General features: G+C 40.5%; 1 protein-coding gene across 11 annotated transcripts in view; it reads right to left on the bottom strand.

Annotated features, from left to right (window-relative positions):
* Positions 1-22,306, bottom strand: part of DIP2A (DIP2 acetate--CoA ligase A) — a 125,827-nt gene that overhangs the window by 75,314 nt on the left and 28,207 nt on the right. For 7 of the 11 annotated variants that reach the window (XM_087417876.1, XM_087417874.1, XM_087417878.1 and 4 more), the window contains 4 exons: positions 15,843-15,914; positions 9,261-9,380; positions 4,418-4,537; positions 2,765-2,974 (listed from right to left, as the gene is read on the bottom strand). In XM_087417876.1, coding sequence (XP_087274002.1) covers positions 2,765-2,974; positions 4,418-4,537; positions 9,261-9,380; positions 15,843-15,914 — 522 coding nt within the window. The remainder of the gene's footprint in view (positions 1-2,764; positions 2,975-4,417; positions 4,538-9,260; positions 9,381-15,842; positions 15,915-22,306) is intronic. The other 4 variants (XM_087417881.1, XM_087417880.1, XM_087417882.1 and 1 more) reach the window with 2 other exon arrangements.

Consider the following 22,306-nt stretch of genomic DNA (forward strand, 5'->3'; position numbering starts at 1 on the left):
GATCTGTAATCTGCTTAATCTTCTAATGAATGTTCCTGCCATCACAGATGGCACTCTAACACTTTAATTTTTAAATTCCAATAATTTACCTATCATTTTATAACCTAGGCAGAAGGCAAACTAAGAATTTTTTATGTAGAGAGATGAAATTATATAGAAGCAAAACACAAGCTCAATATTTACATAGCAAAATACACCATTTGGAAAAATCTAACTTTAGACACAGTGTTTTCATAAACCTTTAAAAAGCTTGATGTTGATGAAATTAGCATTTTAAAATCTGCCTATCATGAAGTTCTTTCAGTTGAAAAAGAAATCTCACCACCTTTCCAAATCCAGCAAAAAGAATAAATGATTTTAACAGTATTCATGAAAAAAGGCATAAATAGTAATCTTAACTACAAGTAGTTTTTAAAATAGCTGCATTAAAAATAAACAAACTACATGAAAATAAAAATGAACTACTATAACTAAAAGTACTTCTTTTAAATATAGGTACTTATATTTGTGTCCAAATGTTTTAGGTATTTGATTTCCTTAATCCAAAATTAAAAATGATATATTTTTTAAATTACCTTTACCTAATACATTCTACCTCAAATTTTTTTACCCAATATATTCTTCTTCTTTCTATATTTCTTCCTTAGCCCAAATTGAATAATTCTCCAGAATGATTTTATAATACAGAGAAAGAAATTGAGTATTTTCAGATTTAGAAATTCACGTCAACTACATCAGCAAACATCTAGCATATGAAGTCTACAATCCACAGTAAGGTATTGAATAGAGCCCAAGTGAAGACTGTGGGAATTTCCCACAGTTCATCACACAAGGTGTGTGAGGCCGACCAAGCGGACGGAGAGGAGATGGCCACACCACACCTGCAGAAGTCGGGAGACCTCCACCCTCGGAGGTGAAAACCCACCTTATAAATCTCCATAGCCAGAGCCTTTCAGAGAATGAGAACACCTGACTCAAACACACCTTACAGCTAAGTGCTTTGTTAAAGGCCCCAGAACCACTGGAAGAACCACTGGAAAGTCGAGAGCTGTCTGGTTAAACATTTTGAACTGTGGCCACTCTTTCATGCTGAATATGTTTTTATTTCTAACCCACCCGGAAGCAGCGTTGACAACAGCTCATCAATGGCTAATATACTCAAACTATAAATGCTCTGCTTTACTTTCCTACAATGTCTCACCTGGAACAGAGCTTCAGGAAGCAGAAATAAGGTAACAGAACATGCAAAAACTACTGTTTTTCTCACATCGGAAATACACCTGTATTTCCAATAAGTCAAATCACCATCACAAACAGAGAAAAAATATAACAGTACAAAAGCTGTTTTTCAAGCTATCCACTGTAAACTCCTTGAGGAAAGGTGGGCAGCAACCACTAGCCATTCATAGGACACCCAGGAAAGCTACCAAAACAATCTGGTGGAAAACAATCTGTTTTCCAAAGGGTCCTTTTCTCATAAAACACGCTGCCTGGCACAGCCCTGATGGCCCATCCTCCAGCTTCTCATGCTCCCTAGGGGTCCTGGAGGCTTCTCTGTGTGCTAGAAGCAGAGTGAGGAGTCGTGAGTTCTCATCTAAGACTTATATCACAGTAGAAGACACATGCTCAGTAGAAATGCGCAGACTTTGTATATTGACTCAACAAATAAAAAATGAAGAGCATCAGTGATGTGCTCACAGAGGACGCTGAGACACAAGCTGTTGGCTACTTAAACACCCGATTTACTCCCAGTTCAGCCAAATGACCGAGATTTTACACAAAAACAGCTCAGCACATTAGTCCAGTGTCTGACTGGGGGTTGTTTCACCCACTGGGACCCCACTGCAAACACCAGCCTTCCTGGGTGCACTGCTGATGCACCGTTTCAGTTTTAGCAGAAAGCAACTAACAGCAAAGAAAATGAGCAAGAATTGAGAAAACTGTGTCTCAGCCCTGGCTTTGCCACTAAGCCAGCTGTGGGATCTCAGGCAAGTTACAATCAGCTCGACGTTTTGTCTTCCCTCCACATCTAGAAAAAAGAGGGGGTGAAGATGAGGCTTAGACAATACTGATTGCACGATCTGAGGAGTACACTTTTTTTAAGGGACTAGTGCAAGAATGTATGCGGGCTTCACGTCAGCCACATACAGCTAACTCACTATGCTACTATTTTTGTTTAAAAAATATGATTTCAAATGATGAAACGTCTACAATTATTTTCTTTCTAAGTTTAATGTAATTTAAAGGATTGGATGATTCGAAAAAGATCTATGCATCTTTATGATTTGGCTTTCACTGACATCTCTTTTCAGGTCGAAGGGTTGTTTAACCTGGTGTGTGGAAGAAGAAAGGCCAGACCATGGCTGCAGCCCCAGCCCTCTGCCTTGGGACCACCCAGACGCAGGCACAACTGATGGCTCCACAACTGTGCAGACAAAGCAATGAGCAAAGGGAGACAATGGAGAGGCCACAGGCCAAGGGTGACTCGCAGGAGCAACCGCGGTCACGGCCAACTGACCATCCACCCTGCACCTGCCACCTGCAACAGCCCACCCCTCCAGAGCAGGAGACACGACATCAAGAAACTCCGTGCACTTCTCGGGGTCCACAGGGAGGGCCACAGGGTCTGGGATTGCCAAACCACAGAAGAATCAAGAACTACTTTTGTTATCAAAAAGACATTTGCCAGATGAAAAAGAGAAGTTGGGTCTTGATGAGCGCAGAGGCACCCCTGTCCTGGAGGGGCCTGGCAGCTGTTACTGACCTATATGGGCGTGGGCCGCAGGGCCTGCGAGCGTGCCGGCGGGTCTCCCTCCCGGGTGAGATGAGGTGGAGGATGCGGAGGATGAGGTGGACGAGCCCTGAATGACCCGGTCGAGCCAGGGCTCGACGTTGGAATGGCTCTGGAGCGGAGTGGAGGCAAGTCGCCCGGGTCGCCGTAAAGAGCCCTCATCTTCTGAGGCAGACGACGTGTCTGTGGTTAAAATAACGACGACAGGCATGATGTAGGGACAAGTCCACGAGGGCGCGGTTCCCACACTGGCACCTGGGCCACCCAGGCCTGTGCTGGACATGCTTTGTGCGCCTGCACAGCTGCACCCAGATGTGGTCGCCCTCCATCTAGCAGGGCCTGCATCTGACCGGCTGTAAGATCCAAGGGCCCTACTCTGGACACTGGCTTCACAACCCCAGCTTCCCCAGAAAATGGAGCCTCAGGGGCACCACACCCTGGCAGTGAAGACAGCCCCAACTCCTAACTGGCTTCAGCACATTCCTCAGTGGGGTCTCCAGTACCAAAGGAGACCCCAAGTGTTGAGTGCTCAGTGAACACTCGGTGTTACTACTGAGTGTCCACTCCGATCCCCATACCACCTCCACACATGGCTGGACAGCCCCCAGGCAGGGCCAAGCTATACCTCCTGGGCCAGCGTGGTGGCTGTTGGGGCTGCAGCCCAGACCTGCCTCCAGGCCTCACCTGGTCCACCTGCATCCTCTTAGGGGAAGCAGGAATGAGCTCTGAAAAGAATTCCTTCCTAAGACAACTGCTTCAGTCAATAAAATTAACTGTGAATTAAGGTTCTATCAAGTCAGCACAACTGTGATTTTATTATGGGTTTCACAATTATTTAAAAGTCTTTTTAAAACTAGATAGTATCTATAGTTATATTTCATAAAAACAATAATTTAACAGCCATTTCTGAGATTTTTTTCAACAATATAAACATTTTCTGTAGCAAGGAAGCATTACCCAAACCACTAAACTATCTTGTGAATCTGGTGTGTTTGGCTTTTACTGTGTCATCAAACCAAAAACTAATGTCGCCAGTTTTGTGACTTAAATAACAAGATGGGCAACAGCAGTTAAGTGCACAGATAACGCAGTCGCTAAACACTATAAACACCTTGTATAGTTTATTAAAACACATTACTGCTGAAGAGAAACTCCGTACAAAAGCCTTCATTTCTAATGGTAACAACAACAAAACAATAACAAAATAACAAAGAACCCTCCAAATAGCCTTATACTCTCCCGTTTAAGGCCTGGTAACAACACAGTAAATAATAGTTAATAAGATGAGAACAATTTTAAAATTCTTAATTCAGGGAACTTTAGCATTCCACTAGGCACTTATTTTAGGTTCTTCTCTTTACTAAAAGATGCAAATAGCATCTCAATAAAAAATTAAAATCTACACAAAAAGTCCTGCAGAAAGCAAGTATCTGTGTGGGCAAGAGTCATACCATGTAGACCACAGATTTTCAGGTAAGGAATATTATACAAACAGCTTTAATCTCCAATTTTTCCAAATCATCACTACAGGTCAGAAGGATATTCCAACTCAATGGGAAACAAATGTTAAGACATCAGGCTTGTGAAACACCCATATAAGCCATTCCTGACACTGTATATCAATACCTGGAGGGGTATAGGTTTCCACAGACGAATGCACGAGAACAGAACGTCTTTTTGAAGGCATAGGCATCTTCCTCTCTTTGTACTTGGCCAAAGCTGCCTGCACGGCTTCCGTGTGGACATCTACACCAAAATAAGAGCAGTAAGATACTTTTTACAAGGTTGGTTACAAAGTAACAAAATTGAGCTTCATCTTTTTATTTGTTTTCATTGAGTGTGAAAGGAACATTTCTTTAAATATTCCTTTGTTGGTAGATTTGACTTTGGCACCATGTAAATATTTTCACAGTTATAAATCAAAACTAAATAAAAAAGAAATCCCCAAAATTGAAAATAAAATGAAACAAATGAACCTAAATGTTTCTCCAGTTGTTGGCATGAACTATCCCAAATGACTTAAAACACTGCAGTTAGACTGTTTAACCTGTTCCTCTAGAGATATCTACTCAGGACAAAAAGAACTGCATAAGAAATTTCAACTCTTTTCCGCAGTCACACTGTTTGCTGGTGGTAGTGAGGGCACTGTCACACTGTGATGTTTGTAGCACAAATGAAGAGTCATGTGATAGTCTGATTCTATCGTCCCTGGGAACCCAGACATTCCTGAGGGAGAGAAGAGCTACAAAGACAAAAGTGAGAAAAACTCCGCAGTCTGGAACCTGAATGGACAATATCAGTATGGACACATGTGGTAGTTTGTCTTTAAACAGAATGTCTTACCTCTCTCCACGGAAAATGTCTAGAAACAATGGCCAGCCCAATGGCAAGGGGTATCCCTAGCATACCATCCTTACTAAAAGCGCCCTGAGAAATGGCAGATTCTAGGGCCGGGTCGTGAGATGCACAGATGAGCTTGGAGCATCTCACCCTAAGAACCAGGACATGATCAAACCACTCACAGGCCCTGGAGCCGACTGGAAGACATTCCCAATGGCTAAGGTTTTGAATCTCAACAAGGATAACTGCTAGAATGGATGGAGTATCAAATTCAATACTAAAAAACAAGATAAAAGAAAAGAAAGAAAGGAGAAGAGGAAGCAAAATTAACTGGTTGCCCTTGGAGGATGCCAGTGACTTAACCCATTTATTTTATATTATTTTTATTGTTTTTGCTGAGGAAGATTCGCCCTGAGCTAACATTCGTTGCCAATCTTCCTCTCTTTTGTATGTGAGCCGCTGCCACAGCATGGCCACTGAGAGAAGAGTGATGTAGGTCCGCACCCAGGAACCAAACCCAGGCTGCCAAAGCAGAGCACACTGAACTTAACCACTAGGCCCCCGGGGCCGGCCCCAACCCATTATTTTGAAAAGGAGTAAATAAATGAAAAGAATTAAACATCTATCCTGGCTCTCCTTGGTAAGTGAGGAGAAGTTTCTCTTTACAGCAGTATTCCAGCCTTTGAATGAGGAAGGATGACAGAATCTGTTTCACCATCTTGCAACCTTAATGAATTAATGGATCTAGGAACTGAGTGTCACTGGTTGCCAGCACTCCAAGGAAGAGAGAGAATCAGGCATGCTGTGTCTCTTGATGGAAGAACACAGCTTCGTCTCTGAAAAAGTCTTATGAACAACTGAAAATCCTCACCTGACCCTCATGGAGCCTACGGAGCTAAGGAGCAGAGGACTATGTCACAGAGGAGCCATCAGACACATAGCCCAGCTTCTTCCATAGAGTGGAGCGAGGGAATCCATGAATTAAGAAAGACTGAAAACACACACATATCAACCATTTGTGATATGTAGATCTTTTTTGGATCCTGGGTCCAAATAAACTGTTTTAAAAAAGCCATATGAACATTTGGATATTTGATATTAAGGAAGTATTGTTAATTATTTTGTGATAATGCCATTATTTTTTAGAAGAACATACATTCTTTTCAGATACAGAGACCAGGAATATTATGACACCTAAATGAAATAACATAATCTCTGCGATTTGCTTCAAAATCACACAGGAAGAAAGGAAATAGGTGGGTGACGATGAATGAGTCCAAGACTGAGCATGCCTGGGAGCTGTGGACAATGAGTCCAAGGGGGTTATTACATTATTAAGACTACTTTTGCGCATGTTTCAATTTTTCTCCAACAAAATGTTTTTAAAACATTTAGAAACCTTACAGTGAAATGGCTCATAGCGTGCTAATCAGGAAAGATGAAAAATTCACACTTAGACATATTAAAATAAAATTTGCCAACATCAAAGATAACAAGACAATTCTAAAAGCTTCCAGAGAGAAAGAGTAAATCATCTTGAAGGATCAAGAAACAGACCAACCTTACTCAATGGTACCACTAGGTGCAATAAGGCAACATAGTTGGAAAAAAAGGTGTTGAACCTAGAATTTTATATCCAGCCAAATTATCATTTGAACATGAGGGTCTAATAAAAATAATCCCAGACACACAAGTGAAAACACTCATGGAAGAAGGTGCTCGAGAGAGAGAGACAAATCCAGGAGGGCCTGCAACAGATACAGCAGTGACTGTGAGCACACACTTTAAACTTTACTGCTGTCTTAGAAACAAAAACCTATACACAAAACAGCACAGAACTAAAAATGTAGACAATATCAACACAAAAGGGATATAAACCAAGAGATCCAAGAAGCTCAACAAACCCCAAGCATAAGAAATATAAAGAGAACCACACCAAGGCTCATCATAATCAAATCACTCTTAACCAGTTATAAAAAGAAAAAGAAAAATCTTAAAAGTGCCAGAGGGAAAAAAGACACATTACATACAAGGGAACAGTGATAAGAAACAAACTTGGAGGAATAACACAACTGATTTCAACAATTATTATTAAGCTACAAACATTGAGAGAGCATAGTTTTGCCATAAAGATAAACGAATACATCAATAGATGAGAATAAGAGTCCAGAAATAGAATCACACATACACGTGCAACTGCTTTCAGACAAAGGAGCAAAGGCCATGTATTCCTCATAAATGGTGGAGGACAACCGGACATCCATATGCAAAAAAATAAGCTTTGATCCATACCTTGAGCTCATACTAAAATATGGATCATAGATCTAAAGGTAAAATCTAAAACTATAAAACTTCTGGAAGAAAACACAGGTGAGAATCTTTGTGACCTTGGGTTAGGGAAAGATTTCTCAGAAACAAGAACAAAAGCACTATGCATTAAAAAAAATTGATAAGTTGGACTTCATTAAAATTAAAACTTCTGTTCTTCCAAAGCCACTTTAAGAGAATGCAAAGAGAAGACAAAGCCTAGGAGAAAATATTAGCAAATCATATTTATGATACAGGTTTTGTGTTCACAACATAAAGCATTAAAACTACAATAAAGTTCACAAGGGCAGAAGCAGTTTGTTAACACGGCTTACGTGGCAATGGATGTGGGGAGGATGGGGAAGAGGGAAAAGAGGAAGACAGGGAGGGAGGGGAAGGAGACCTTTTCCGTGAACACGCACGTGCACATGTGTGTTTCTGCACCCAGGGCTAAAGACGACACTGCGCAGTGAGATGCTGATGGCGGCTGTCTCAGGATTCAGAGAGCTCAGGTGATTTTCACTTTTGTCCTTAAACTTGGAGTAATACTTTATGTTACATGTATTATTTATATCATCAGAAAAGAAACTATTATCAGTGTCACCAAGTTTTCTTAAACGTGTATTAAAATTGGTAAGAAATTATCTGATCAAAAATTTCTCAAATCACTTCATCACATTCCCATGTTGACATAACATTTAAAATCTTAACGTTCTTTTCGGATATTATTAAAACAAAATGAGGGCCGGCCCCGTGGCTTAGCGGTTAAGTGCGCACGCTCCGCTGCTGGCGGCCAGGGTTCGGATCCCAGGCACGCACTGATGCACCGCTTCTCCAGCCATGCTGAGGCCGCGTCCCACATACAGCAAGTGGAAGGATGTGCAGCTATGACATACAACTATCTACTGGGGCTTTGGGGGAAAAATAAATAAATAAATAAAATTATAAATAAAAAGAAAACAAAATCGCCATTTCTTTCTCTGTTGAAAGTTTTTCTTTATAAAAAAAGGCTTATCAAAAGAGCTTAAATATGAAGGAAATATACAATCACACAATGGTGAAATGTTATTAAACAGGTGAAATAGAGTGCTCCAAAGTTGCTAATATGTAACCTATAATTGAAAACATGAATTTTTTCCATGGATGTTCTGATAATTCAAATAAAATATCCAAGACAAATTTAAATATTCATAAAAGCACTGACAGAGTGGTAGAAATCTAATTAGAAGGAAATTATCAAAATTAGAAAAAGAAAAAAATACTAAAACACCTACAGTAGTAAAGCTGCTCCATAATATACAAAAGCTACTTATACAAACCCCACAGTTCTAGGCAAAAAAATGGACAAAAATGTTTAAAGAAATTATTCTAATCAGGGAGAAGGAAGATGTCTCCAGAGATTTTTATAAGCATCCCCTAAGAACAGAGCACTTACACTACAGGTTACATTAAAACATACTGTGGTTATATGAAGGTTAAATTTTTTCTTGAAGAATATGATGATGTAGTACATTATTGTTCAAGTGAAAATAATTTCTTCAATAGATTTTTTTTTTATTTTTGGTGAGGAAGATTGGCCCTGAGGTAACATCCGTGCCAATCTTCCTCTATTTTGTATGTGGGTCGCCACCACATCATGGCTTGATGAGCAGTGTGTAGGTCCACACCTGGGATCTGAACTCACAAACCCCAGGCTGCCGAAGCAGAGCGTGCACACTTAACCACTACGCAACCAGACCAGCCCGACATTTTCAGCAAAGAAAAAATAACCGAAAGACTTAAGAGTCCGAAAGTCAAGGCCTGCCCCCTCTCTGGTCCCTACCTGACCGGAAACGCTCATCCCGTGAGTTGGTGGGCCGCAGCTTCTGCTGTTTGGGTGCTGCGGTCGTGGTTTGTGAGGGCCCCGGGATCCTATTCTCGGCTTGTAGGGATGGATCTACTCCTGAAACACAATTTTATAGAAATATCTTGTTTAAACAACTTGCTTTTCCAATTATGAGAAAATCCATTTAGAACAGCCCACACATCTCATATGTTGCTACACAGCACACAGGTACCAAAAACAATGATCCAAGCACACGCACCCTGCGGTGGCCCTCAAAGCCCAGAAGACCCCTGAGTCTTGAGGTCAGGGATAGAGCTGTGAATGCACTTACAGCTCTCTCTCCCCACAGTGCCCAGCCCACCATCCACAAGTCCGCAAGAAGAGTGACCATCACACAGCCATCCCTGAGCCCCGTCAGCACAACACGCAGCTGCTCGGGGCAGACTCTCCAGGGAAGGTCCTTTGAAAGTGTATTCCTAAATCGGAAACGGCCCGTGCCCCTTTTCCTGGCACTGTCCACGGCGTCAGCCAACTCAGTGAGAAACAGCCCACAAGCAATCACTAGGGGGGTCACCAGTCACCCTTAGACACAGACAGAAAAGAAGGGGAACAGTGAACGGTGGAGAAAAAGAAGTGAGAAGTGTTGATAACAAGGACTATAGAGCGCAGAGTGCTCAGAGACCAGGCCCCACTGCTTCAGCCTGCATGCCGGAGTGCTGTCTCCAAACCCACCTGTGGACGGCTCTCCACACTCCATCTCCAGGCCACAGGCTCTCACATCCATGGCCCCGACCACACAGGCCCTCAGGACAGGGTAGTAAGTAAGGAATGGGATACAAGCATGCAGGGTCATCAAAGAGAATCTCTGGTGTTGTTTTGAGTCCTAATTTGCTGACATATGAGAACAGCACAAAGCAAAGCCTTCCATTGTGCTTCATCAAAACAATCTGTTTAATTTTAGCCTTTGTTTCAAGATGTCTCATAAAAATGGCCAGCAGGGATTCCAGCCCCACTGGCTCCTCCAGCCCCTGTCACCCCCTGAAAAGAGGCAGTCCACCCCTGCCTCAAACTCAGGTGGGTCAGTGACCGTCGGCAGACACAGTGTGGCAGAAGTGACGCTGTGTGACTTCCAAGGCTGGTCATGAAAGGCGACACAGCTCCCACCTTGTTCTCTGCGACAAGACACTGAGAACACATGAGAAGACAGAGGGGACAGAGGCGGTGCAGAGCCCAGCACTAGGCTGCCTGAGTTTCCCAGCACCAACGCCACAACTGATTGAGGAGCCCTCACAGGACACGGGCTGTGGCTCCACAGACAGGGAGGAGCTACCCACTGTGCCTGGCCAAATTGCAGGTTTGTGAGCAGAAGAGACAATGTCGCTGTTGTTTGCAGTACTACATGTTGGGATGGTTAGTTCAAGTGCTAGAGAATGGGAACACTCCCTCTGGAAATCAATGTTTAGCTCTTCAAAATTTGAGCATATATGCATACATATATACGCACATATACATATGGATACTTAGAGCAATACTGATCAATATTGCTATTGGCTTTTTGTTTCTTGTGACTGGATAAAACTACTTTAAAGTTCATATGCAGAATACATAGAATCTTATGCATTGTGGATTATAAACAGGCACGTTGCAAAGTGATATATATGCATATGGACATCCTTATACTTAATTTCCAAAATATGGGTGCCTTTATTCTTTGAGATAGATTCATTTATTCAACAAAGATACATAACCCAATGTGAAATTATTGGATAAAAGAGTAGGTATATTTTTAGTTTTAACTGATATCAAGAGATAACATTCCGAAAAGGCCACAACGATTCGCACTCCCACAAGCGACGTATGGGAGTGTCACTTCCCCACATCCTTGTTAGCGTGGGTGTTATAAAAAGTTGTAGAATTTTGCCAATCTGACAGGAGAAAAATGGTCCACTTTAATTTCTATTTCCATATCTACTAGTGGGGTCGAATATAATTTAATGATTATTGCCCATCTGCATTTCCACTTCTTTGAATTTCTATTCGTTATACCCAGCTAATGAGACCCCTAAAGACCTGCAGGAAGCCCTGGTCTGCAGGGGACACTACCCTGGACTGTGCATGCCTCCCAGAGCTGTGGCCCAGCTAGTGGCAGCTCAGTCATTCTGAAATGTGGTCATTTCTACAGAGCCAATCATATCTGCTTTTCTTTTCCATTCTAACTTCTAAGTCTCCTATCTTGTAACCCCCACTCAAAGGTTATTCAAATATTCTCCTGAATTTAATAATATTTTATAATTATAAACCTATTTAGAGCTTTAACCCTTCTGCAGTTTATGTTCACTAATGGTGGAGAGGAAGAGGGTCTCAGCTTTGTTGCCTCCAGAGGGATGGCATCAGTTACTAAATAAATCCTCCCACCTTTGCATTCTCCTGAATCATTTCTAGACCCCCTTCCCTTCCACTAATTGGGTCTTCTACCCCATACACCAACACCCTCCTGCGGTGACTATGAAGTTTATGCAATCAGGTTTATTTTCTCACTTGTATTCTTTTTCAAAAATGTATCGGCTACTCTCAGAACTCTTCTCCTTCAAATGGGTTACTATTTCCAATCCCAGGTTTGGGAAAAAAAATCAACCACAGGTATTCAGATTGGACTATATTATGTTCACACATTAATGTGGAAACTGACAGTTTCATAACATTAAGTTTTTTCATTTAGGAAAGTGGTATGTTTCTGCATATTTTAGGGTCTTAGTTATTTCTTTCAAAAAGATTTTATGATCGGGGCTGGCCCAGTGGCGCAAGTGGGTAAGTGTGCGCGCTCCGCTGCGGTGGCCCGGGCTTTGCCAGTTCGGATCCCGGGCGCGCACCAACGCACTGCTTGGCAAGCCATGCTGTGGCAGCATCCCATATAAAGTGGAGGAAGATGGGCACACATGTTAGCCCAGGGCCAGTCTTCCTCAGCAAAAAAAGAGGAGGATTGGCAGATGTTAGCACAGGGCTGATCTTCCTCACAAAAAAAAAAAAAAAAGATTTTATGATCCTAATATAGGTTCTGTGCCTTTCTTGCTAAATGTATTTATAAGCATTTGACAGTTTATTATCATTGTGAATGTGAGTTTTTTCACTAACAGAAATATTGCCAGAGAAAAGCTTGCATATTTCTTGCATATTTGTCTTCTATAAACCAAAAACTCTTACTAATTCTAATAGTTAAGTAAGCAGTCACCTGAGTTTTCAAGGTATAAAATAATACCTTCCATAAGTGAAGACGACTGTCTTTTATTCTACTATTCAGCCTGCCTTGTTCTCCCATCTCATTGCATTGGCAGCGGCCGCCAGAATTAAGTGGCGCAGGAGTGGGCACAGCAAGGACTCCTGTCTCACCACCTTGGAAGAGAAATGCTATAGAGCAAGGGATCGCTTAGGTTGATGGTTGCTGTTCATGTTTGGCAAACAGGCTTTAAGATGTCTTAATAGTTTCCTTCAATTCCAATTTTACTCAGAGTTTGTTTTTGTTTTATTCTGGATGAATGAATGTCAGTATATAAAGAGTCTTCTCAATATTTTTTGTTGATTTATTATAAAATATATCATATTGATACAGGCAGTATAAAGCATGTATGCAGTTTAAGAATTATTATACAGAAAAGAATCAATGTGGGCCGGCCCTGTAGCTTAGCGGTTAAGTGCATGCGCTTCGCTGCTGGCGGCCCGGGTTCGGATCCCGGGCGCGCACCGACACACCGCTTCTCCGGCCATGCTGAGGCCGTGTCCCACAAACAGCAACTAAGAAGGATGTGCAGCTATGACATACAACTATCTACTGGGGCTTTGGGGGAAAAAATAAATAAATAAAAATTAAAAAAAAAAAAAAGAAAAGAATCAATGTTAAGCAGTGAACACTGAAGTGCCTTAGGAGCCCCACAGGCCCTCTAATCTTACTCCACAAGAAAACAGCATGCTGACTTCCATGAAAACCATCTCCTTGTCTTTCTTCACCAACTACATATGGGTTCCTAAACAGTACAGTTTGGCGTGTTTTTTAACTTAACCTGGCTACATTTGTTTCTAATTGTTTCTTTCACTCCCCATGATGTTTATGAGATTTGTCCTTGCTGGCATATGTTGGTCTTTAGCTTTCAACTGTATGGATTTCCACTGTATGGATCTCCACTGTATAAATCTTCCTATATGGATTTCCACTGTATGGAGTTCCACTGTATGGATTTCCACTGTATGGATTTCCGTGTATGCATTTCCACTGTACGGATTTCTGTGTATGGATTTCCACGGTACAGATTTCCATTGTACAGACTTCCACTGTATGGATTTCCACTGTACGGATTTCCACATATGGATTTCCACTGTACAGATTTCTGTGTATGGATTTTCACTGTACATATCCACTGTACAGATTTTCACTGTACGGATTTCCATGTTTGCACTTCCACTGTATGGGTTTCCATTGTACAGATTCCCCTGCATGGATTCCCCTATACAGATTTCCATGTACGGATTTCCACTGTATGGATTCTGTTGATGGACGTTTCAGTTCTTGGCAGTTTAGGGATATAACAAACATTCCTGTGCACAGAGGAGGTACGAAGTGCAAACATATGGAGTTTCTTGAGGGCGTGTGTGTACCTGAACTGCTGCATCTCTGCACCTCTTCAACTGTACCAGCTGTCCGCATCCCCACTGTCTGGATCCTCTCCAACACCCCAAGGTAGGTTATGGCTTTAATTTGCATTTCTCTAATTACTACTGAGCTGAAGCATCTTTGTGTTTGGTTGTTGGCTATCAGGATTTCCTCTTACGAAATACTTATTCAAGTCTTAGCCCATTTTCTAATGGACTGTTTTTTTAATCATGTTGAGAACTTTCTGGCTATTTAAGTTTAAATTAATTAAAATTAAATTAAAAATTCCATCTCTCAGTCACATTCGCCATATTTAAAGTGCTCAAAAGCCATATGTGGCTAGTGGTTACTACACTGGACAACGGAGCTACAGAACATCACCATTATCACAGGAAGTTTTCCTGGATGGTGCTGCTTTCTATGTTCTGGATACCAGTTCTTTTCCACTTCTCTGTTACAGTTATCTTCTCCCATTGTGTGGCTTCACTTTAATCTCTTTATGGTGACTTTTGATACAAAGAAATTCTTAATTTTAACGTAGTCCAATTAATCAATCTTCTTCTTTATGGTTGCAGCTTGGTACTTTAGTGACTTAAGAAATCCTTCCTATCTTGAGATGGTGACAGTTTTCCTCGACGATCTTCTCAAGGTGCTATAGTTTTTGCCTTTCACATTTAGGCCTTTAATACACCTAGGACAGGTTTCTGTGTCCAATGTCGTGTGTCTTACATATGGATAAGGAACTATGCCAGCTCCATGACCTGTAATGTCGCCTCTACCACAAGGCATGTCTCCACATCTGTGCACATCTGTGTCTGGGCTCCATGTTCTCTGCTAATCTAGCTGTCTACTCTTGCCCCAAACCATGCTGTCTTAATGACAATAGCTTGATATTAATTCCTCATATCCTGGTAGGGCAAATCCTCGTTCTTCTTTTGAGCATATTTTGAGTCCCTTGGCCCTTTAAACTTGTATATAAACTTTAGAATGAGCTTGTCAAATTATACCCATAAAAAATCTGTTGAAATGATGAATGTGCTGACTCTATAGATCAATCTAAGATAGGAAGAACTGACATCTTTACAATATTTGTTCTAAACCTAAGCAAGGAAATGTTCCTTACTATAATCATAAAAACAATCATGCTCTATAATCATAAAAATAAAATAAATCGGGCCGGCCCTGTGGCTTGGTGGTTAAGTGCGTGCGCTGCGATGCTGGCGGCCCGGGTTCGGACCCCGGGTGTGCATCGAGGCACCACTTCTCTGTCCATCCTGGGGCCGAGTCCCACATACAGCAGCTAGAAGGGTGTGCAGCTATGACATACAACTATCTACTGGGGCTTTGGGGGCAAAAAATAAAATAAATAAAAATCTTTAAAAAAAAAAAAAAAAAAAAAAAAAAAAAAATAAAATAAATCCTATTTGGGAATGAGATCTATACCAAACCAGAGCTGTAAATTATAATCTATGCCTTTGGATTTTATTATTTAACATTAGACATATTATTTGCCCAATCCTTCTTAATAAAATATGAAACATACCAATGTTAAACTCTAAAATCAATTTTCAGTCAAGTTTTATGAGACAATATAATTGTTACAAAACACTTGAGTGTGGTTTTTTTTGTGTGTGTGTGTGAGGAAGATCAGCCCTGAGCTAACATCCATGCTAATCCTCCTCTTTTTGCTGAGGACGACTGGCTCTGAGCTAACATTTATTGCCAATCCTCCTCCTTTTTTTCCCCAAAGCCCCAGTAGATAATTGTATGTCATAGTTGCACACCCTTCTAGTTGCTATATGTGGGACGCCGCCTCAGCGTGGCTGGAGAAGCGGTGCGTCGGTGCGCACCCGGGATCTGAACCGGGGTTGCCAGTAGCGGAGCATGTGCACTTAACCGCTAAGCCACCGGGCCGGCCATGAGTGTGTTGACCTTACCTTGAATAAGTGGTATATAACGTGCAAGCAGCTTTGCCCTTTTCTTTTCATATCCTTTTTGAGTGATGTCACCTAAAACAACAATGGAAAAAGAGAATTATATTTATTCTAATGTTCCAAAATTTTTTGAATTAAAAATTAATTCATAATGGAAAAACTGGAAACACTAATGTCCTTCAACTGGTGACTGGATACACAAAGTATGATGCATCCATACAATGGAATACTATTCAGCAGTAAAAAGGAACAAACTATTGACCTACACAACAATTTGGATAGATCTGATACGCATATTACTAAGTACAAGAAGCCAGGCTCAAAAGGCTAGCGAGCCTCCTCAAAATGGGAGTGAGGGAAGGCTGATTACAAAAGGGTACAAGGGAATTTTTGGGGGTGATGAAGTTGTTCTATGTTTTGATTGCAGTGGTGTTCCATGATTGTACACATTTGTTAAAAACTTAAAGAACCGCACACCAGAAAGGGTGCATTTTACTGTATGGAAATGATACTTCAGTGTTGAAAACCTGTGATCAGCATCCCTGAGGAGCTTGTGAGGAATGCAGACTCAGGCCGTCCTCCAGACTGACAGAAGCTGAATCTGCCCTTCACCAAGATCACATGATTCCTGCACAGAGCCAGGTTGTGGAAGCATGGGGTAAGGGACTCACAGAAAAAGAGCCCTAGCAGGCCAAGGGGTGTCCCTGGGCAAGGACTCAGGACAAAGGACTGGTGTTCTGATCAATTACCATAAAGAACAGCATAAAAACAAATTAAACCACCTAGGAACAAGACAGGAAACGTGTCTTAATGGAAACACTTCTCAATCTAAGCACATCATTTGGTTTCCCAGCCAGAGCTCGGAGTGCTCAGAGTGGATCTGTCATGTTTTGGATACTTTATTTAGACTGAAAACATATATTACAGTTCCCACTAGTAGCTTGCTCTTTGGGTGAACTGTCTTCCACAGAAAGCTTTCAGCATTTTGCAAGCCCTCTTTGAACCCCGCCTCCCACTCTGCCATCCCCCTCTCTCCAAATAAGCAAAGTGGTCAGGCTGCTGGGAATCAGAAGATACAGACTGCTATCACTTGTTGAGTGCTTCACCAAGTATTTCCTTTAGATAAACTCTTGACTGCAGGATTTGTTGTGTCAAAAAGCCGACACCTTTGAATGTCTAACATCTAAGTTAAGCCTCACTGAAAGCCTCTGGGTAGGCATTAATACGTCACCCTACAGAAGAGGAGTCTCAGGTCAGGGAAGCAGCGGGCCATCCTGCCCGCCAAGCAGGAGTTGCTCTGGGTCCAGGCCAGGCTACCACACAGCTCCAGAGCCCTGAAGCGCCCCGCCCTCTGCACAGAGCCTCTGCTTTCACAGCAGCTGGTTCAGCCAAGCCACTCCCCGCAGAGCCTCGCTTGTTCAGTCTCATCTATCCTTTCCTTTATCCCTCTGTCCCCACCTCATTCCCCCGCCACCCCCACAGGACACTATTCTATTGTATTTAGTGACTTTTAATTTGAATATGTTCTGCAGAATGTACACTGCTTTGTGTCCATGTATTTTTACTTTACCTGAATAGCATTATATTATAAATCTCACTCTATTGTCTATTTTTTTCACCAAGCACTGAATTTTTAAGATCAACCCATCCGCAATGTAGTGAGCATACCTAATCCACTGCTGACTGCAGCGGCCATTGAGGTGCATCGTCCTCATCTTACCGACACTCACACACCCTGATCAGATCTAGGATATGATTGTATAATTTCACTTATTAAGTTTCAACTTGTGAACAACTTTAAAACACATGTATTTTTTAAAGCAATATCTACTAAAAAAAGTATATTTCCTCTGGAATATATGAAAATACATAATTAAGACAAATTTAAATGAAAATTAAATATTGCTACACTGAACTAAAAGTGATAAACCCTTATTTTTAAAAGCAGAGCATTTCCAGGATATTTAAAAATCAAGTATTTATTTCCTAGAAACAGTTCCTTCTTATGTTCCCATTTCAAATGAACATTGATATGTGAAGGTACCAAAAGGGCATTCAGAAATGAGACAAACCAACTTCCTGCTTGATGCTCATGATATCCCAAAAGATGTTTCATTTGTTTTACTGAACCAATTGAACATAACCAGCTACACATTTTCATGTGTAACCAGTTACCACATTTTCACGTATCCAACTTAAGACACTAACCCAATACGCCGTCGGATGCAAAGCTTCCACCCGCACAGAGAGCAAGGTAGAATTCCAAAATAGAATCCAGATACAAAACTAAGAAGCTAATAGAAAAGGGACTCAAATCCAAGTTTCCTGACCCCAAGCTCAGTAAATACTAAAGAGACAAACAGCAGAGCCAGGCTCCCCAATCCACCACACAGACCTGGGTTAACCCTGACCTGACAGCCAAAGGAGTCGCAGATAGGGTGGAGCTCTCCCCTGGCTGAGCACCCAGGCACCTGGGGGACTTTGGAAAAACATCAGGGCCTCTACTCACCACATGATTCTCTGGTGGTCGGTGAGCTAGCAGCTGTTCTTACCAGCCCTCCAGGGTAGGGGTATGACCTGTGGTTGACTTCCAGTGCCGCAAACCAAAGTCTCTTGGGCTTATAGATGCAAAATCCCAAATGACATCTCCAAGTCCCTAACTCAGCAACATAATTTCTACAAACCTATTCACAAAACACTCAGCAACTCCCTAAGGTCACAGGAACAAGGATAGGCAGTACACATTATGTATAACAGCAAATAACGGGAGACAAGCTAATTTTCCATCAACAAAAAAAAGAAAGAAGTAAATACGCTGCCATACATTATTACTACAGAATACTGTTGGTCCTAAAAAAACACCCTGGTATTTGGGAGGCGGGGGCAAGGGGTGTATGACCTACATGGATTCAGGATATCCTTTTGAGTAAAGAGAGTTAAGCTGAAAACCCACGGATATACAGAATGATCTAATTTTGGTAAAAATAGATAAATAAAACTATATTTACATGCATGTAGGTGTGTACATTTCTGTGTCTGCAGAAAATGTCTGGAGGGATACCCAACAAATTATTAATAGTGATTTATTTATTCAGCTTGGGGTGGGTGTTAAGATAGATTTCATTTTTTACTTCATATACTTTTGAACATTTTAAGTTTTTTAGCACAATAATCATATAATCCTTTGTAATTAAGGATATATAGAAGATGGCTTGATAATGTACTATGGTTATATAAGATGTTATTGCAGGAAACTGAATGAATTCTATGTACTATTTTTGCAACTTCTTATGAGACCAAAATTATTTCAAAATAAAGTTAAAAAAAAATATGGGAGAGACTATATAAAATTGGTGTTATTTCTTTTTTAAGTGTTTGATAAAATTTGTCAGTGAAACCATCTGGGCTTGCAGATTTATTTTCCAGAAGCCTGGATTTTTTTCTTCTATCTTTTGCTGTATTCTACTTTTTTAATTAAGACTTTATTTATTTATTTATTTTAGAGGGGTTTAAGGTTGGGGCAAAATTGAGGGCAAGGTACAGAGAGTTCCCATATATTCTCTAGCCCCACACATGCACAGCCTCCCCCATTGTCAACATTTACCACCAGAGTGATACATTTGTTACAACTCATGAATTACACTGACATCATAATTACCCCAAGTCTATAGTTCAGTTATGTTTCACTCTTGGTGTTGTACATTCTATAGGTTTGGACAAATGTATAATGACATATATCCATCACTATGATATCATACAGAGTATTTTCACTGCCCTAAAAATCCTCTGTGCTCTGCCTATTCATCCTTCCCTCCATTCCCCAATCTCTGGCAACCACTGATGTTTTTACTGTATAATAGTTTTCCAGAATGTCATATAGTTGGAATCATACAGTAGCCTTTTCAGATTGACTTATTTCACCTAGTAATAAGTATTTAAGATTCCTCCATGTTCTTTCTTGGCTTGATAACTCATTTCTTTTTAGTGCTGAATAATATTCCATTGTCTGGATGGACCACTCAACTACTGAAGGACATCTTGGTTGCTTCCAAGTTTTGGCAATTATGAATAAAGTTCTTATAAATATCTGTGTGCAGGTTTTTGTGTGGACATATGTTTTTACCTCCTTTGGGTAAATACCAAGGACTGTGATTGCTGGATTGTATGGTAAGAGTATATTTAGTTTTGTAAGAAATCACCAAACTATCTTCCAAAGTGGCTGCACCATTTTGCATTTCCACCAGCAATGAATGAGAGTCCCTGTTGCTCCACATCCTCGCCAGTATTTGGTGTTATCAGTGTTCTTAATTTTGGGTATTCTAATAGGTGAACAGTGATATCTCATTGTTGGTTTTAATTTGCATTTCCTCGATGACATATGATGTGGAGCATCTTTTCATATGCTTATTCGCCATCTGTATGTCTTCTTTGGTGAGGTATCTGTTAAGGTTTTTGGCCCATCAAAATGTTCGTTTTCTTACTGTTGAGTTTTAAGAGTTCTTTGTATATTATGGGTAACAGTCCTTTATCAGATTTGTCTTTTGCAAATATTTTCTCCCAGTCAGTTGCTTGCCTTCTCTTTCTTTCAACATTTTCTTTCATGGAGCAGAAGTTTTTAATTTTAATGAAGTCTAGCTTATCAATTATTTCTTTCATGGATCACGCTTTTGGTGTTGTATCTAAAAAGTCATCGCCAAACCCAAGGTCATCTGGGTTTTCTCTTATGTTATCTTCTAGGACTTTTATAGTTTTGCATTTTTACATTTAGGCTTGTGATCCATTTTGAGTTAATTTTTGTGAAAGGTGTAAGGTCTGCATTTAGGTTCATTTTTTTGAATGTAGATGTCAGTTTTTCCAACACCATTTGTTGGAAAGACCATCTTTGCTCCATTGTATTGCCTTTGCTTCTTTGTCAAAGATCAGTTGACTATATTTATGAGGGTTTCTATTCTGTTACATTAACCTGCTTGTCTATTCTTTTGCCAATACCACACTGTCTTGATTACTATAGCTTTATAGTAAGTCTTGAAGTCAGGTAGTGTCAGTCTTCCACCTCTGTTCTTCTCTTTCAATACCGTGTTGGCTATTCTGGGTCTTTTGCCTCTACTCCTAAACTTTAGAATCAGTTTGTTGATATCTACAAAACAACTTGCTGAGATTTTGATTTGGATTGCATTAAATCTATAGATCAAGTTGGGAAGAACTGACATTTTGACAATCTTGAGTCTCCCTATTCATGAACACAGAATATTTCTCCATTTATTTAGTTCTTTGATTTCTTTCATCAGTGTTTTGTAGTTTTCCTCATATATATCTTGCATATATTTTATTTGATTTATACCTAAGTATTTAATTTTGGGGGCTGCTAATGTAAATGGTATTGTTTTTAATTTCAAATTCCACTTGTTCACTGCTGGCATATACCAAAGTGATTGACTTCTGTATATTAACCTTGTATCCTGTAACCTTGCTATAACTGCTTATTAGTTGCAGTTTTATTTCTCAAATTTTTTGGATTTTCTAAATAGATGATCATGTTATCTGTGAACCATTTCTTTTTCTTTGTTTTTGTTTTTTTTTTTTGTGAGGAAGACCAGCCCTGAGCTAACATCTGATGCCAATCCTCCTCTTTTTGCTAAGGAAGATTGGCTCTGGGCTAACATCCCTGCCCATCTTCCTTTACTTTATATGGGGCACCACCACAGTATGGCTTGACAAGCAGTGCGTCGGTGTGCGCCCAGGATCGGAACGTGCGAACCCTCGGGCCGCCGAAGCGGAGCACAGGCACTTAACCGCTACGCCACTGGGCTGGTCCCAGTTTTCTTTCTTTCTTCCCAATCTATATACCATTTATTTCCTTTTCTTATCCTATTGTATTAGTTAGAACTTCCAGTACAATGTTGTAAAGGAGTGGTGATAGGGGATATCCTTGCCTTATATCTGGTTTTAATAGAAAAACTTTGAGTTTCTCACCATTAACTATAATATTAGTTGTGGAATTTTTGTAGATATTCTTTATCGCCTTGAGGAAGATCTCCTCTATTCCTAGTTTACTGAGAGTTTTTATCATAAATAGGTGTTGGATTTTGTCAAATGCTTTTTCTGTATCTATTAGTATGATCATGTGATTTTCCTTTCTTAGCCTGTTGATGTGATAGATTATATTAATTGATTTTTGAACACTGAACCAGCCTTGCAGACCTGTGATATATCCCCACTTGGTTGTAGTGTATAATTCTTTTTATACACTGTTGGATTCAATTTGCTAATATTTTGTTGAGGATTTTTACATCTAGGTTCACGAGAGATATTGGTCTGTAGTTTTTTTTTTATAATGTCTTTGTCTAGTTTTGGTATTAGGGTAATGCAGGCCTCATAGAATGACGCATTCCCTCATCACAAGGCATTCCCTCTGCTTCTATCCTATGAAAGAGACTGTAGAGAATTGGTACAATTTCTTCTTTAAA

The sequence above is a fragment of the Ceratotherium simum genome, chromosome 27 (assembly GCF_057802395.1).
Source record: "Ceratotherium simum simum isolate JZ-2026a chromosome 27, ASM5780239v1, whole genome shotgun sequence".
NCBI classification, from domain to species: domain Eukaryota; kingdom Metazoa; phylum Chordata; class Mammalia; order Perissodactyla; family Rhinocerotidae; genus Ceratotherium; species Ceratotherium simum.